The sequence below is a fragment of the Fragaria vesca genome, linkage group LG1 (genome assembly GCF_000184155.1).
Source record: "Fragaria vesca subsp. vesca linkage group LG1, FraVesHawaii_1.0, whole genome shotgun sequence".
Classification (NCBI taxonomy): domain Eukaryota; kingdom Viridiplantae; phylum Streptophyta; class Magnoliopsida; order Rosales; family Rosaceae; genus Fragaria; species Fragaria vesca.
Window position 1 is genome coordinate 11,909,712 of NC_020491.1, and position 18,463 is coordinate 11,928,174.

General features: G+C 37.5%; 5 protein-coding genes across 5 annotated transcripts; 1 reads left to right on the forward strand and 4 right to left on the reverse strand.

Moving 5' to 3' along the window:
* Positions 1-1,002: 1,002 nt before the first annotated feature.
* On the reverse strand, positions 1,003-4,664 carry LOC101294884 (probable ATP synthase 24 kDa subunit, mitochondrial-like). Its single transcript, XM_004288065.1, has 7 exons — positions 4,529-4,664; positions 4,228-4,321; positions 3,891-4,035; positions 3,209-3,319; positions 2,658-2,804; positions 1,512-1,634; positions 1,003-1,365 (listed from the first exon to the last, which is right to left on the reverse strand). The coding sequence occupies exons 1-7, from the start codon at positions 4,565-4,567 to the stop codon at positions 1,302-1,304; spliced, it is 723 nt and encodes a 240-aa protein (XP_004288113.1). The 5' UTR covers positions 4,568-4,664; the 3' UTR covers positions 1,003-1,301.
* Positions 4,665-5,071: 407 nt separating this feature from the next.
* LOC101299229 (iron-sulfur assembly protein IscA, chloroplastic-like) lies at positions 5,072-7,699 on the reverse strand. The gene is made up of 3 exons (XM_004288080.1): positions 7,517-7,699; positions 7,089-7,307; positions 5,072-5,381 (listed from the first exon to the last, which is right to left on the reverse strand). The coding sequence occupies exons 1-3, from the start codon at positions 7,689-7,691 to the stop codon at positions 5,239-5,241; spliced, it is 537 nt and encodes a 178-aa protein (XP_004288128.1). The 5' UTR covers positions 7,692-7,699; the 3' UTR covers positions 5,072-5,238.
* A 235-nt stretch (positions 7,700-7,934) lies between these two features.
* LOC101296515 (DNA-directed RNA polymerase III subunit RPC8-like) lies at positions 7,935-11,750 on the forward strand. Its single transcript, XM_004288071.1, has 8 exons — positions 7,935-7,982; positions 8,138-8,257; positions 8,346-8,441; positions 8,703-8,790; positions 9,052-9,133; positions 9,285-9,348; positions 9,436-9,525; positions 11,322-11,750. The coding sequence occupies exons 2-8, from the start codon at positions 8,147-8,149 to the stop codon at positions 11,385-11,387; spliced, it is 597 nt and encodes a 198-aa protein (XP_004288119.1). The 5' UTR covers positions 7,935-7,982; positions 8,138-8,146; the 3' UTR covers positions 11,388-11,750.
* A 243-nt stretch (positions 11,751-11,993) lies between these two features.
* LOC101296231 (ras-related protein Rab7-like) lies at positions 11,994-13,937 on the reverse strand. Its single transcript, XM_004288070.1, has 7 exons — positions 13,879-13,937; positions 13,700-13,726; positions 12,962-13,061; positions 12,711-12,857; positions 12,531-12,611; positions 12,291-12,436; positions 11,994-12,057 (listed from the first exon to the last, which is right to left on the reverse strand). Exons 1-7 carry the CDS (start codon positions 13,935-13,937, stop codon positions 11,994-11,996), a joined length of 624 nt encoding a protein of 207 aa, XP_004288118.1.
* A 2,546-nt stretch (positions 13,938-16,483) lies between these two features.
* On the reverse strand, positions 16,484-18,237 carry LOC101293134 (splicing factor 3A subunit 3-like). Its single transcript, XM_004288060.1, has one exon. The coding sequence runs from the start codon at positions 17,960-17,962 to the stop codon at positions 16,484-16,486; it is 1,479 nt and encodes a 492-aa protein (XP_004288108.1). The 5' UTR covers positions 17,963-18,237.
* Positions 18,238-18,463: the final 226 nt, after the last annotated feature.

Consider the following 18,463-nt stretch of genomic DNA (forward strand, 5'->3'; position numbering starts at 1 on the left):
AGGTTCTGAATAAGTGAAGTAGAATCTCGATGCTCAGGGTCAGGACAATTTTTGCAAGCAAGATTAGAAGCAAAATACAATCAGAAATTAACTGATGACATGAGCAAGAAGTCTGCCTCAAGCCAACAACCAGTGTTTCCATCTACATCTGAACCTTGAGTAGGATTAACAATGCTGATATAGCACTTTCGATAGAGAATTTACCATTTTACCAAAAGCCAACATTTTCCCAGTTGCCAATTCTCTAGTTCCTTGCATCCACAAAAAACAGCACAATAAGCAGCAGAACATAATTGCAAAACTTGGGAATTATAGGGTCCTGAGAACAAAAGTAGCTGAAGGCAACTAGCAGCTTCTCCGACAATGGAGCAGCCGCAATGGCTGCTACCACTGCTTGGAGAAGTGCCTAGACAGCCTTGGTCACCATGCAAAGACACTCACGTCCCACAAAGACCGTTCAAATCGCTAGTGCACGCATCAGAAAATGGATATGTCACAGAGTATCGGCTTATTTGTGTCCGTCACGAACAGGTCGATCAATTCACTGGACATTGATCCAATCCGGCAACTCGTGATTTAGAACCGCCAAAGCATGACAGAACCACGAATACATGGACAACACCATCGGTTTGCCCTTTGACAATCAAAACTGCAGAGAAGCTGTCCATTTTTGCATTCAAGGTTAGAGTTCAACCAGTGATAGGCGAGATTTATAGGCCATGGTGGACATGAGGAGCCAAGACTTGGTTGTAATCGCTACCAACAGTCCAACAATAGGACTGATTGCAGGTTACTATAATGCACAAGTCCCACAAAATTTTATGATCTGGTGATCTACTCTGTTCCCACCGGTCTTGAATTCTTCCTTATGAAACTAACATACTTGGGTTCAGGGATTATGTTTTCAGGGGAACCAGCTGCAGGAGTTGCTATCCTTAGGTTTTAGGGTGTTCTTGTAATTCCTCATTGTTTCACTTGTATTTCAATAGTTCTAATGGAAATGTACCGAGTTAATCAGTCTAATTTAATTAAGGGGAAGATGAAAAATACAGACAAAAGTAATATAATGCAATAAACTCTGTAGATGCAGCAAGTGACGAAAGATTTGCAATTCTCACCTGGCAACGTAATAAAACCAGAAAATTACATAATCTGATCAATCGACACAACTGCGTTAGAAACCAATAGGGCCTTATTAAACAGAAGGGCAAACTCCCCATACCCCAAAATAGTTGGTAGTTCTCCAGATCTTAACAAGATTGGGTTGACCTCAAAACAAGCAATTGGAAGCAATCTCATCCTCAGATGAAGTTTCGGATATCCAAAGACTTTACCTCGACCATTGCCTCATCTTTGAATTCCTCCCTGAGAAACAGTAATAAGCCAGCCAAGAAAACTTCAGACCTCAGAAATGGAGAAACAAGTAATTGCCAATTTATACAAGAGAGAAACTTCCATCTGCACCATCTTCCAATTTAAAAAGAGGGGTGGCAAAGATTTGTATAAATTACCTCTTTGCCTGAGTGTCCATCGCCTCGAAAGCCTCTTTCTCAAGTTCCTGCAGTTGTGCTTTGGCTTTCTTGAGTTCTAGTTGTTCTTCATACTTTGGTAAATCTTCATAACGAATTCCAAGCCTGAAAATGCAAGGTTAGACGCTAGAAATGCTTTATGTAAGACATTTAAGTTACATAGGGCAAGTGATCAATGTTAAACAACACCGGCCGTAGAGCTGACAACATCCAAAATCAGCTTGAGAGTCAACAGCAGAGATAGGCAGCATTTCAATAAACCAAACTGCTAGAATACAATTTTTCTTCGAGTGATGACATAAAGAAAAGATATAATGGAACTTAAGAAGTTTGTTTTACATAAAAATTCATCTATCAAGTATTAACAATGAACCACCCAGCTCCATCCAACCAACATGGAGCAGTGTTGTTGCAGATGCAAGTTTTATGTATGGTACAATTAATAATTTAATGTGGTAGGATACTCTAGTACCACACAAAAGCTCATCTATCACGAATTAACAATGAACCACCAGCTGCATCAAACCAACATAGAGGAGAGTTATCCCAGATGCATGTTTTATGTGTGGTGCGATTTATCATTTCATGTGGTAACACACTCCAGTAGTACACTCACTACACGGTATAAGCACCTCAAAACTTTAAACAATACTAGAGAAAAGAGATCAAGAGCAGATACAGAAAGTCCATCCAGCAGTCACAAAATTGAAAGAGAACCTATCTCATTGTCATCTCGTGAATATTATCAGAACCAAATGCAGCTTTATGATCTCTAGGTCGCTCTCTATCTCGCTATCTGGTATCTGTGAGCTATTCCACTACCCATTACATTGGTTACTAAGTTCATGATAGCAACTTAAGTTTAGAGAATCGAGTTAGATGGAGCCACAACCAGATAACATCAGCAAACCAACTACACTGCAAGCCCAAATTCATGTAAGATCCAGACTTGGCAATGCATTACTGATTGCCAGTACATTAGTTTAGAATATTAGGTCTAGTGTAAACTAAATAAATATAAATAAATCAATAACACTAGTAGAAGCTGCAGACAGATGATGTTAATCCAGATTAATAACATGGATTCTTTCAAACTTGGTAAAAATTAGAGAAGAAAATGTCACCTACTTTTTGTTTATTTTATCAAATTCTGCCGTGAGAAGAGCCATTCCTTTGTCATCTTTCCTCAAAAGAGGTTTCTTCAGTTCCTTTTCAACTTTCTCCAGTGCATCCATCATCATACCCTCTGCACCGAGTTCATCAGTGAGACCTCTCCTGCAAAAGGAACATAAACAATTAATCAATGTAGCTATGGGCGTGTGTGTATATGCACAGAGAAAGAGAGGGGGGAGGGACACATAAATGTGTGGACATAAAATATCCCTAACTGAAAATTTACTTTTGTCCACTAGAAGTTCACAAATTCAGATCAAGGGTACACATTGATAAAGACCAAAAACTTACACAGTTTCAACAGATAATCACATCTAAAACTTAGCCAACATTTTTTAGAAATTTTTGGGCAATGGTTTAAGGAAATTGTTAAACAAAATGGACATATTAGATTAAGAAACCGGATGGTCTATATAGCAGAAAAAATTGGGGTATGAACACATAACCCATACTAATCATATGTATTGCAAGAGATCTGAAAATTTGACCAACAGAATAGCACTTACTTGATCCTGATTTCCTTCAATGTCAACAGATAAGTTCTAGCATCTGGGATATCTTTCGTACGGCTTTCGATGGTAAATGCTATACGTTGGGATTCCGAGAACAGATCCGCCCTGCAGGATACAAGATGCATTACTGACTACTTTAACATAATCAAAACACTGATTTTGGTATAATCCAAAGTCCAACCAAACAAAACCAGAACAGTTTCTCTCCCATTAATGACATACAGTAATAGTAATCTTTCCTCCTTTTCTGACATCATTAATAATATCAACAGAAGTAAAAGAGAAGCATAACATGACTAAAAAGAAGAATAAAGATATCTACAGTTCTACATTTAATTTTTTACAAAACGTGATCTATGCAGTTAGGAAATACAGAACCAGGGATCATTGTAGCCAAGTCTGGAAGCCGTAAAGTATCAATCTCACTTAGAAGACTAGTAAATGTTCCCACTAATACATAACATGCCCTAACTATATTAGATAAACAAAAGTGCCCTGACAATATCACATAAATAAAAGTTGAGCCACTGCATGTTTTTTGCTAATATGGAAAAGGTAAAGTATCAAAGACTAGAAGCTCTCTTCTATTTTGACAATCAATCTCTATGAATACTAAATACACCACAAGTGGAAACACATACAGATGCATAAAACAAGAAAAAAAGGAGAAACTAACTTCTCTCGGATAGTTTTCATGACTTTGGCATATTGAGACACTGCAGCCGGATCATTGGGGTCAATAGTGATCTTCTCTTGGCGCAGTACTCCAAGGGCGGTCTCGAACTTGTTCTTAACCTCCAGGAAGATGTTCTTCAGCATCTCTTCACCCCCGAAAACAGTATGAAACATCATCAGTAAGATTCCAATCACATCAGATTGGATGAACGAAAAATAATGAAAACTAAAAAATTTCAGCCACAAACATTTCAGCTCAGAATTTCAGAACATTAACAATGCAAACCCTACATCTAGAGAAAATGCAGATAAACAAAAGAAGAGGCGTTTCGACTCACCGTCACCCTTAAGCACCGGGCGATTCGCTTCCTTGGCAAAGTGCCGAACCGGAATGAGACGCTCCTGTTGAAGAACGACTCCATTGCTGCACAGCTGTAAAATCACCCCCAAAAAAAATTCATCAATTCCTTCGCTTCGATTTATCCACAAACCCTAAATTTACCAAATCTTTTCACACATTTCATCTCCTAATCAGATCATCAATCAAAGAACAGCTCATTGATTAAGAACTAATTGATTAATAAAACGATTTCGGAATCTGAAATGTTATGAGAGGCGGAATTGGAAATGAGGAGTGACCTGTCTGGACTTGGATAAGAGACGGGAAGAGAAGGCCATGATCGGAGCTCAGTCGTCGTCTTCTTTGGGTTTCTTAGGGTTCCGATTCGATTCGTATTGGGGGGCCTCTAATCCGACGAGAGTGAAATAGACGCCCCCCCTCCCCCAGTGAGTTTAGCTTATATGCGACGCCCCCATCTCAATACGGCGTCGTTTCACTCTCTGGTAATTTGCAATAAAAGTAGCCTTTTTTAAATAAATAAATATTGACTTTTAACAGACATGATACAACTAATAGATTGGATACTCTCTCTGGCCTTACGAGAACTCCGAAATAATCCATGGGGGAACTTTGGGCAAACAAGATGCCTTCGAATTTACTTTGTCGCTGTGTTACCCTTAACATTGGTCACAGATCCTCTTATCGATTGCAGAAGCAAGCACCAATAATCTGTGCTTATGGTGAATCTGCATTTCTGAGGTTTGGTTGGGATTTCTGTATCATCATGAGTTATCATACTACTGAGATGGCAAAAATAACATTCATGATTATGATATCATTTACTTAGTGAGTTGCTCGAAAGAGAAAACTGAAGACAGCTGGGTTCAGTAATGCAATTGATTTTACTACTAGGATTTCTGAAATATGTAATACAGGACTACCATGGAAATTTCATACACAGTTTGTTGTACATCTATTATTCTATTCAAGTTTGTCCATATACACAATCCTACATTTCTGCGGCAAAAGATTTACCGCAACCACATGTTTGTGTGGCATTTGGATTCTTGAAAGAAAAGCCTCCACCAATAAGAGCATCACTGTAGTCCAATTGCATGCCATACAAGAAGAGGAGGCTCTTTGGATCGCAAACTGCAAAAAACAAGAAAAATATGGAGTTCAATATATAAGTTTCTGGGAGGCAAAGCAAGAAGTAATATATTGTGTGACATGTATTTTCAGAGAATAGTAAGAGTGCAGCAAGTACATAACCTCACAAAGCAGTACAAAAGTCACAACACCATGCACATAAGATTATATATACTTCATATCGTCTGCTGAAAGACTTTGTTCTTTATTCATTAAGTGACAAAGTTTATTCTTTTACTAGAACACGATTAGAAAGAAACAAATATTACTGCTAAGTGCTAACAAAATATACAGAAAAACAGGCATAGATCAATGCTTTCTGAAATTAGAGGAAGGATAACCCCCAAATATTCTATCTAAATGACTAGTGATTACAGCCCTGGAATCAATAGGCATAGTAATGAGGGAGCTCAAATTCTGTAATATTGAAAGCCCAAAGTGATGCCGAAATTCTGGCCTTATCTCAAATTCTGTAGATAGTGATCTTCCTATTTGTCCTGCAAGATTGCAAATTTCACCCCCAGAAGAAAATATGAGTAACAACAGATGTAGCTAACCGGCTAAGCGCACACTTCTATACACAAAACAAACAGGAGTGCAGCTAATCTTCCAAGTGAAAGCACCTAAAAAAAATCATCGCAGAATTGCACCCTCTCTCCACTGCCCACTGCCAAGTATCAACCTAAATAGTTTGGTGAAGTTCTTCATACAGTTGAGTAACCTCATTTCAGTACTCTTATTGACCCTCTTGTTGCTCACCCAACAGTTTGCTTGAGCCCAATAATGACAACATGCTATAACGATTCCTCCTTCAGAAGTAACCTCCATGACCATTTCCCAAATAAGGCCTCATTGGGCAGTACTCAAGCTGAAACTATCACAGCACAGCAGTAAAGGGGGTTTGAAGGGGTTACATTAGTCTATAGTTTGAGTCTTACTAATATCCTAGAAGATTGAAGTTGACTGCAATCTCCCTCCCTCCCCACCCCCTAATTTGTATGCTTAAGCACCCAGTTTAACTCAATAATTTAAATAACTTTGCAGCATCTTAAGCACTTCAACTTTGTACATCCCAGTCCTTTGGTTGGCAGTCTCTGTAACATGTTCCCCACTCATAATAGAAAACCTTCTGAAACTATCGTCCATGCCTCCGTGAGTATAGATTAATCTTTTCAACACTGAAGTATTCTCAAACTCATAATAATATAAATGTTCTCTAAACACCACAGATAAAAAGGAAAAAACACATTCTATGTTGAAAAAATATATACTACATGATTATGAAGTCAGCTAGCCGCTGGAGTCATCCTAGGATAAAGTACAAATCTCAAGCACAAATCCTGAGACTTCCTCAGCAAATTGCATTGAAAATATTTCAAATGAGAAATGCCGGTTTTGGAACACAGATACATTGTCCAACTATTGACATGTTCTCACATACGTCTGAATACTAAAATCTGAAGTTGGAAAATTTACTGTCCTGTCCAAGACAAGAAAAACTATACTATATGCATGAAAATCCATCAACATGCACCCTCACTAGAACGTCCAATCATTAACCATCTACAAAACCATTAAAGCTGTTTTTTTGAAAAAACTCGAACTAGAAAGTGCAACATCACTCCAACCATAACATATAGAACCTCAGTCATCTATCACAAACAGTCCAATCTCACTTGACTAAGAGAATGAAAAAACAAGAAAGCTCACCTATCTCGAAACCATTATACTCAATAATGGAATCGTCTGGTCTAGCGTTCTCTTTGCTCTCAAAGTCCATCGTGTACGACATGCCAGAGCATCCACCCTGTTTAACACCAATTCTCAAGCACAAATCCTCATTACGCTCGGCCCTCATCTTATTAAAGTGCTTCAATGCATTCTCCGTAACCGAAATTGCAGGTGCAATGCCCTCGGATTTCGGTGCAGCTGAAACACAAATCGATTCTAACCATCAACCAAAATAATTCACCCAAAAAAAATGAAATGAAATTCGTAGTTATTCGACTTAATTAAAAAAAAAAAAAAAACTCTAGACCTAAAATTTCCGCATACAGATTTCAATTTCCAGCTAAGAATACAAAATCAAAATCAAATGGCAGCGAATTGATTACATAAACAAAAGAGAGAGAGCTGACCGGAAGTGGAAACGGATCGAATTGAGATGCGTCTTCCACGGCTGAGACTTGTGGATGAGAATCGGAAAGAGACTGAATTCCGAGCTGAAGACGACGACGATGCCGACGGGCTCGTCGCCGGCAGACGAAGAAGAGAGGAGGGGCAGTGCGTTGTTATTGCAGAGAACGCCATCATTTTTTTCAGCGAATGATTTTTCGTGTGAATCTCAAGCTTTTGTATTTTGTGGCCTCCAGGCCATTTTATGTGGGGAAGATCTGAGCCGTTGATTCTCACAGTTCGAGTCCACAGACGGTCCAGGTAGACTGGCCTGGGTCTTCTTTCTTTTTTTTTGTATATTTTATTATTATTCGTGCAATTTTGTGTTTGTATATTTGTTTTTGTCTTAGTTTTAAGCCTCATCAGTTCTGAAGCTCGTTGCCGTCGTCTTGCTCGTTGCTCATCATCCCTCTCACTCTTGCGGCAATTGTAAGTATTTTCTTCATGAACTTAACTAGGGAGAAACGTTTAGCGTGTAGAGTTGTACGAATGTTAGTGTTAGATTGATATGATCTTTGCTTCTGCATAAATTCAAACTAACAATTTCCGATTACATGTTGTTGGGATATAAATAAATGTTGAAGAAACCCGCAATGTTCTACCTTAGCCGAATTGAGCACTCTTTGCGTCTGCCTCCTTCTCTGCTTAGCCATCGTCTAAAAGATGCTGTCAAGGGAGAGCTTGAAAATCTTTTCTTAGATAAGGTCTGCACTGCGCTTAATGTATATTCTCAAATTAATCGGAGTTTGAGTTATGCCCTTTATTACGCATTCACACTTTTTTCTTTGATAGGTGATCTCGAATTTGGGACTTTGCATTTCTGTCTATGATATCGAATCCATTAAGGATCACTTCATCTTACCAAACGATGGGCACCCAACGCTAACGGTATGTATATTTACCTAGTTTTGGTCATATGCCATTTTGGTTGATTCTGAGGTCTATCTCTGTAGTCTGAGACAGCAGTTTGCTGTTTCTGTTATTTCATTATTTGTGCTTTATAATTATTTAGGACAGCGGGTTTATTACTTAGTGTCTTCTGAAAACAAAAATAAGAAAAGAACAGAGGAAAAAGATATGCTTTGTCTACTGTTTTCAAGAATCGTAATTCATGGAACAAGTTGGTAATATGTTCTGGTATGTTTGCAGGTGGTGTTCACAATGATTATGTTTCGTCCATTTGAGGGAGAGATAATTACTGCAAAAGTCATAGAGTCTACTGCCGATGGTTTACGTTGTAAGTCTTCTATCAAACCGACTGCTCGAGTTTATTCTTCTGTGTCTCTCTGGTCCAAGCAATTCACACTAAACATGCAATTCAGTGCTGCATGTCCATTGATCCACTTCTGATAATAAATAAATTTTAATTGTCCAGTATCTGTTCTTGAATCTGCAAATGCTGCACTGAGGCATGTATAGCGAGAATTACGTGTACTGAAGAGACACTGATATGATCAATTTATTTTCAGTCGTCTGATTTTGAATTTGCAATTGGCAGTGTCACTGGGATTTTTTGATGATATTTACATACCAAATCATCGTTTTCCTATTCCGTGCCACAAGAAGGGCGACTCAAAAAAGTACGTGCCCTTCCTTCTATGTTGGTCTGATTGATATACCTATAAGAGGTTTGGATGCTGGATACATTCTTATATTATATTTGGTTCATTCTTTGAACAATTTTTGTTTTATTTTTCTGTTTTTACTTCTAACATTATATTAGGACTGCAGGAATGTTGTCTTATGGTACTGGAAGCCTTTTGACGATGAGCTTCCAATTTATTTGAAGGACCAGGTTCATATCTATGTTTTGATCCATTCATATACATGCTTCATTTTGTGGAGTGCAAGTGTACACTGACATATAGTTTTGAACTGACAGATACGGTTCCAGGTTGAAAGTGTGAACTATCCTAAAATTCCAATTGAGCAGCCAGAAAACTCAAAACCATTTGCCCCAATGGAGGTTAAAGTAAGTTCATGCTTTGAACCTTATCATATGACTCGTCACTGAATATCTAGCTGTAATTTCCTAATGACTAGTACTCTACCTTTCTCAAGTGAACTTTGTATACATGCTGCTTCTTGAAATATTTTTCTTTGAAAAAAAAAATTCTTACTTTCATGTGGAGAATCACTATGAAAAATTAATTTAATGTTTCAATGAAAGACTCGAGGGAAAAAAAATCAGCATTGCTTTTTCTTGACTGCAGTCTCTCTAATAATTGATTGTCTGGAAAAACATCACACTTGCCACTAGGAGGTTGAGTCACTAGTATGCCATCTATGCCATGACCTCCTATTGGATGTTTTCCTGAGGTGGTCTGCCATTGTTACATGCTCTTTTTTATTTGACTAAAGACACTCAGTTCGGCAAGGATACCCAGCTAATATTTCAATGGAAGTAGATTTTTGTTTTGTTTTTTTTATCAAATGGGAATAGAACTTGATCCATTTCTTGTATGGTTATAATCTGTTCTTTTACGAGGATGAAAAAATGAAATCATAGTCTTAGTTGTTTCCTCTCACCTCTGTTATTTGCTGAAAACTTTGATCTTATTAGTTTTAGTTATTCTATATTTCAGACTTTACTGTTTTTAAAGGTTCTAGGGTGAACAAAAGAGGTACTTCTGTATGTCCATTTATTTTTATTACCTCTATAGGGTTTAGATTATTGACTTTCGTTTATTTATCTATTAGCTTAATGCTTTTGTTTTATACTTAACGAAAATTAGTGTTTGTTTGCTGTCACTTTATGAATTTATGAATCGGATTTCGCTTATAAAAGAACTGGTGGATAAATGACATGCGGTGCAGTAAATTCTTTGTACTGCCTCTAGAATTTCTTTTTGTGCTTGCCAGTTGCCATGCATTTCCTCTGTGTTAATAAACTTCAATAGTTCCACTATTATACTTGAATTCTAATTAATCGTTGCAAGTTCATTGACCGAAATTGATGGTTAGGAAGTTTGCCCGGTGTAATTTAATGTTTCAGATATAATGTATAATGGTTGGTTGTTCATGTGATTCCGGCATTCAGCACATTGTTTAGCTCCCGAGCATATGATTCATTCTCTTGCTTATCTATTTTGGATATCTTGGGTTTTTGTTTTTAAATTAATTTATTTGCTTGGTGTTGTGAAGGAGTTCATGATCCAAAGAATGGAATTTTGCAATTTTTCAAAACTTGAAAATATGATTTTAGTCTATTACTTACAAATCCAGGAAGTTCTGTTTGAATCAAACACTTCTGGATAAAAGACTAATGCTAAGTAAATTATTTTGCAACTAAAGTACTCCTCAGATGTTATTGGAAAAGGTGTACGTTGTGGTGATGTTGATATCTGATTGGCCATAATCAAATTTTACCTTTTCTGTTTCTTCTGGTGTAACCAGTTAACGACAATGTCTTGCGGCACCTGTTTTGTATGTGTGTGTGTGTATTAAGCACTGGATTCTTGTGTTCTATGTTACATATCTCAGGATTAGACGGGGCCATGAAATGTCCATCTCATTTGATAATTTACTATTGATTTTATAGGCTATGTGATTCAAGTATTGTCACTGTTCTAGATTCTGTCTATATCAGGGCCACATAAATGTTGAAGTTTATATCCATCTTTAATATGCCATTGAATTGGGTTTTTATAAAAGGTTTGTGCTTTGAGTTCGTTTATCTTTCTGAAAGTAAAGCTGGTCAACCTTTTGGACAGTATTACATGATATTCATTTATTTAACCTGATGCTACAAGTATGTTTCCTTTGCAGGGGTCAATTGATTTTGATGGTTTAGGTCCTGTTCAGTGGTGGCAAGATGTCGATGAAGAAGCTTAGGCTCACATTCTCTTTAGCAAAGGCGAGCTACTTGAATCTCAGTTTCTTGTAATTGTGCTTGAAGGCAAGTAGACAAAATTGATAGAGTATGTTAATTGTTAAATGTGGATGGAAGTTAAAATCATTAAGGTTCTAATTCGAGGGGAGACTTATTTTTGGTTACAAGCTTTGCATTGTCTCACTTAGACACAAAAGTTTACCAACTTTAGGCTACTGTGACAGCTTCTGGACACTAGCTAGTTGAAGCATTGAGTTTCTAATATCCTTAATTTCAATTGAGAAAATGTAAATCAACACATTACCTTGTCAATGGATCTGTAACGTAACTAACAGTTCAGGCAAACAAAAGAAACATGTTTCTGTAACTTGTTCTATGTATATTTCGTATATAATTCCGTGGAAACTTGATCACTATCTTGGCATATTTCGTGGAAATTATATTTCGTATATAATTTTGTACATCAAAAATAGAGAACTTATTACACTCGGACATATAGAATGGTAGTTGTATACACATGAGATGGGCAACACACAAGCTTCCATTCATAAGAACGAAAAATTATAAGAATGTTCAGATTAAAATTAGTGAAGATCGTCAACAATTACTTAGCATGCACACCCCCCTCTTTGCTCTGCTTCTGAAACAGTTTCTGATATACCTTTGAAGTAACTGGGGAAACTGTTAAATTAGATGGGTTACAAATGATTCAGATAAAGATCGAAAAACAATAAAGGTTAAAAATGATGGATAAACTGGCTAAGATAGTTGTTGCAAAAGTGTGAATGGAAATAAATACTGAGCTATATGGAGCAACATAGTTAGTGTTTTTTCATGAATTTTTCATTCTGTTGTCTAGATATAAAAGAAAATAAAAGTTTTTGAATCATTTATAGTGGACTCACATGTCTTGTTCATGTTCATGGGTGAGTCCTGTTTTTGCTACACAGAGAAATGCTTCGTCGACGTTATAGTCCTCTTTTGCTGATGTCTCAAAGTACGGTATGTTTCCCTTGGCGGCACACCATTCTTGGGCTCTCCTCTCAGAAACCTGCACAATTTGTGTTACTGCTTTAAATTCTAGTCCAAGAGTAGACCTTAGACCCTTGAAATATTCAGGAATGCATTTTTATGTGTGTCCATACCGCTCTGCTGTTTCCGCCATCTATATCAATTTTGTTGCCCAGTAGTATAAATGGAAATGCCTCAGTATCAGCTGGATCTGCCTGCTAACCGATAATGACATAATGTCAGTAATTAGAACTTCAGATAATCAGGATAACTTTACAAGCTAGATTGTGCAGAAGAGGAAAAATTTAACAGACCTGTTTGAGAAACTCTTCATGCCAGTTCTGAAGTGTTTCAAATGATTTTAGAACATTCACATCATAAACAAGAACACAGCAATCTGCTCCCCGATAAAATGCCGCCCCGAGACTATGAAACCTTTCTTGCCCTGCTGTGTCCCAAATCTGTCAAATACAAAAGAACAGTGTGGCAAAGAGAACTACTATTAATTGATGTTTCAGGTGTATTTATAGAGTACGTATCTCTAGTAAATGCTTTAATCACTCACTTGCAAAGTCACCAATTTGTCATCAATTTGAAGCTCCTTTGTCACAAAATCAGCACCAATTGTAGCTTTGTATTGTCGAATGAACTTCTTATATACATATCTAAACATTCAGTTAATGATCCACAGAGCTACACAGCACATAAATTTGGGTTCTGATTGATCACAGTAAATTCAAATTACATTTGATTAAGTTTGCATTACTCAAAATGGAGCCAGTTCATTGGTTTCAGTTGAAGTCTTGCACGGTTAAGTCTCTCGAGAATCTTATTACCAACATACATGACATGAATACAAGCTATCAGGAATTATAAACTAAATTAACCCAAACCCTATAGAAAATAAACCACATCCACTGCATCCCTATAGAAAATATGCCCAAACACTTGAACAATGTGGATACGAAAATTGCAGGTTTTGAAGTTAAATGGTAATCAAGCTAGACTTTATGCATTGAAATTCACTAATACAGCAAATGAAAGCCTCATTACCGTGACAGCTTCAATATAAACATCCCCATTTTCCCCTCAACACGTTATCACCTATTCAATCATCTTTAGTTCTCTACGTTAAAGACCCTTCCCTAACCTTCAACCATCTACATTAGTGCAACCAACAGATAAATGGAAGATCAGATCGATGTCAAAACTCGAATAGATTAATCAAACTACAAATTCAGAGACAACTGCCCAATGCTATGAGTTACAGTTTTTGCTTGTAGCAATGTAAATCAAAGGATACTGATTCATCAAAGAAGTCTTTCCCACCCTGAAAGCCACACAAAACAAGAAGAAATATACACAGATCATACATCTCATCAACCAATATGTCTGCAATATTCATTCTAGAAACAGGAAGAAACCCCCATTACATCAAGGAGAAGAAGAACAGAAAAAGAAAGATTAACAAATATGACATACCCACTATCTCCGAGGACGATGACCTTAAGCAAAGTTCTTCGTTTCATAGAGCTGTCCATAATGCTCTCTACTACTCAATACACAAAGAAGATGGTAGAAAAGGTTCAAACTCCAAATTTGAACTTTGTATCCTTGGAATCCTACACAGAAAGATATCCTGGAAACTAGGAAAGTAGAAATGATCACAAATAATGAAAAGGGTAGAGTATTTCCAATGTGGATACAGATTCTTCTTGATCTTTCTGGCTCAACCAGAGTGCCTTTTGGTTGTGATATTATTGCTCTCTTTTTCTCCTTGCTGTGTTTGAATGATACAAAGCAGAAGACATGTGATCTTTGCCAACCAAAACCAACGTTACCCGCCAGCTGAGCTCTTTTTTTAAATAAATGTCCCAAATTATTGATATGTGATTTTATACAAATTGGTTAGTTGACTATTAATTTGCTAGCTAAGATTCTAAGCCAGTCGTGCTTGTAACATTTTTTGCTTTGCTCCCAATCAAGTCCTCTCGATCTGTTCGTTTTATTGATTCACAGGCAGGACAGTTTTCATTTTTTAATCATAAACCCTTAAAGAACTTCATTGTTATTTCTTGAGGATACAATATTGGTTGACAGTTAAGAAGAACAATAAACTGGTCTTCTAGCAGCAGATCATCATCCTCTGATTGGAAATATGGAAGCTCGTCGTGTCAAAGACGAATATCGTCTGAGGATTGACAGAGCAAATCTAGCGAACCTGCCCCTTGCCCCATCAGGATCCAGCTTTACGAAGCAGGAATGTGACAACAACATGAACAAAATCAATTAGCAAATTCCGATAAACTTACCATCAAGGAGTAAAATATCCATTATATCCTCGATATTTCTTTGAAATTTCCTTTTTTTACAAGTACTAATATTAATTTTCATATCTTTCTGATATTATATATTTAGTCTATTTTTGATCAAATATATAATTTTTATATATATTTTGGTAAAATTTTTATCGATATTCGATATTTTCTCGATATATCCATCGAGATTTCTTTTTTCCAAACCAACAATATTTTCATAATTGTCAATATTTTAGTCATTGCTTACCATACATCAATATATCGATACATCGATAGTCGGAAGACCGTTTAGAGACTATGCTGAACTAGTTAACCACTAAATATAGCCATTTTATTAGCGCAAATGTGAAGTTAACATACTTCAGGGACCAATAGTAATGTGAACATACAAGTACCTGATATCTGAATTGACATAATCCTAATTTCCCAAATTACATGTAGCACTAAGCCCTTTCCTCCTAAATAAGATCATTCTGTACCAAAAGTGACAGATCCAACCAGCTGACCATTACAACTATTCATGTGTGAGTCTATCTTAACATGTTACACGACTTTTGGTTTGAGGTTTTTTTTTTTTTTTTTTTTGTACTAGAATTTTGGCGTTGAGTTTCTCGACCCTTTGCCTTAGGATCAATTCATTTCATTATAGTAGTTCTGAACAAGTTCATGGATAACAAGTCTTGACGGTTTTTAGCCGTCATGGATGTGAATTTTTTTTGTGATTGTAACATTCATCAAGCATGCCATGTATTAGAGTACAACTATTTATCTTAGAGGCGGCTCCAAGTTATTGTGAAAGGATCAGACCAAAGACTAATCTGGTCTCTCAAGTGCATGCTTGGAAGGAAATCTAAAGTTGAACCAACAATTTCTCTCAAAAAACGTATAAAAACTACTTCAAATCTGTAACTCATTATAAGACTTCATCTAGGTCAAGTGCAACTAGTTCTTTGCACTTTCCTCATCATTTCACTCCCAATCCGTGACATAGTAAATATCCAAAGGTCTTGCTAGTGATTATGTTGATGTTTATCGTGACCCCATTGGATACTGACTCTTGCCTCCTTTTGGCTAAACCCCTAGCTAGCAGTAGTGGGAAAATTGAGCATATCTAACTCAAGTTGATCATTTTGGTTTTAGATTCAATTTGCGTATACATTAAATTGACTATATCATACAGTAGCCATGCATGTTCATCTGGTCACCAACTAGCTAAGAAATTCATGTTCAACTACCATCGAATGTAAATCCAGTAGCAGAGAGAACTATTTTTAAGTAGATCGAGTTGTTTTGTTCTTAACCCTTATACGATGTAAACCTAAAGTTTTATAATGAAATCTAAAGTTGATGGAGCAAAGTTTATTTGTTCAGACCAGGTGAGCACTACTATATATCATATATTATGCCAATTTGAACAGACATTGGAAAAGCACACATCCCAAATTCCCAATGGTTCTTACTCGGGGAATTTTGGATGGCACCAGCCAGGCAGCCACCAGGGAACCTACAGAGAAGCCAAAAATAAAAAGGTTTAAATTAAACAAAAAAAAGGAGGATTATTTTGGCAAAATTGAAAAATCTCATATGAGAATAAAGACATGAACACTCGAGAAAGAATAAGACTGCCTAACATATCATGACCATACAATTTGGCCACAAAACAACATAAATCCTACATACCTGAGTAACCTGACCCTCACAGTTGCCACCAGAAACTAGCATGGAACAAGAATTTTCCTCCCAACAATTGACCAAACTAGCTGCATACTTTAAATTAGTCCCTGTCGTTTCAAATCAGTATATGTCTTCTTATTGTAGACGTTACCCTCTCTGTCTTCATACTCTTCTTCAAGTTCAGGGCGCCACCTTTTCACCCCTTGCCGTGCTTGTATTCCCTTCCACAATTCTTGTGCTTCCTCAATTGATGTGATCTCATTGAAGTTCTTGGTGTTTGGTATGCCAAGGCAACGCATTCCATGCTGATGGCGCCCTTCCTTAAAGTGCCTCTCGAATTCTCTACGCCCCTGGTAACTCTGATTCCCACATATCTCACACTTGAATTCCTGACCTAGGCCATGAAGCTTGTACAGCCAGTAAGGTATTGGCTTCCCATCCACACCCATTGGCAGTTTGAGTGGATTATATGTCTGCTGCTCATCGTCATCGCTTTCGGTATCATCATCAGCCTGTGTCTCTTCATCCTCACGTTCTGCTGCGATTTCTTCATATGTCAAAACCTGTTTCTTAACAATGTTGTCTTTCGTTCGTGCAATAACCTCACTCAGTAACTCACTTAGTTTTTTCAACTTAGCTTCCATGAAAGCTATTTCTTTTAACATGCCAACTTGATGCGGAGCTCCATTACAACGTGACCCTTTAGCAAAATGTTTCTTGTCCACCTTTACCAGAGGTGTGTCCTTAGTAAGTAAGAGCCTCTCTGCTCGTTGCTGAATGGTTCCTCCTATCTTCAGTCCCAATGAAGCCAATGCCTCCTTTAGCTTTTCAGCACCCAATTCTACCAGTTCTTCTACTGTACTGAAATACTCAAGATCAATAACAGTCTGCTGATCTCGAACATGTTCACTAGTGTGAATCATCGCAATTTCCCATTCTTCTTCAAATTCAGCTTCAACCTTTGCGAATATCTTATCAAGATCCTGCAACGGTTCTGTTCGGTGGAAGAAAGATACCAGATACTGAACTAGGGTTTCAACATATTCCCTATACTGCCTTGTAGACTTGAGCTTCCGAGGAGTCTTATGTAGTTGTGAGAAAACATCAAGGTAAGCATGGTACTCGATCGGCTCTCCAAATTTAGAATTGATATACTGATTGTAGAGTTCATGTAAATCTAGGTATCGTCCATAAGCTTCTTCTCCGCTAAACTCAACTTGAGGCTCCACCTTATGTTCCTCATTAGCACCAACAACTAGTGCAGCTGGATGTCTCCTATGGTACTCACGGATCTCTTCTGCTCTCTCAATGACCATTGCCTCAATGTGGGTGTCAGTTTGGCCTTCAAGAGCCGCGTACTCGTCCTTCATCGCATTATCTTTATCTTCATAGATTAGAATGAGTCTTAGTGTGATGGAGCAGATGGTGTCGATCATGAGGCGGATACGGTGGCTCTGAGCCAAGCGTTCTTTTCTTCTCGTCGGCTGGTTTTGTAAGTCCTTCATTATCAGACGCTCCAACCGCTCCACCTCCATGTGAGCGCCAAGCGCCAAATCCAGTAGCGTCGACGACATCTTCTTCTTCTTCTGCCTCCCTTGTGTTGCAGTACGTTTCGTTAGGGTTTTGGTTTCTCTCTACTCGACCTCTTCTTTTTTATCTCAAGGAAAAAAAACACAAAAAAGAAACAAAACAAAACCGCCAAACACATTAAAAACCTAATCCTTATATATGATGAAGGATAAAGTGTAGAGACAAAGAGATAGCAAGAGAATCATCGTCTTATTCATTGATAGGAGCCCTTTATATAGGGAATTACACAATACCAATATGGTAAGGATATGAATACATAGATCTAGTCTAACTACATATCCTATTGGCATAAGACCAAGGCACACATAGAGAATATCCTAGAACACTCCCCCTTGTGCCGCGCGCTGATATGCCGATGGTGCTGATCTGTTGCCTCGTCAAAACCTCGTCAAGTCACAAAACCCTGTGGGAGAAAACTGAACCTTGATCGTAGGAGAAAAGAGTACAACGCACCATTCACATTTGATAGTGACATGTATGTATGT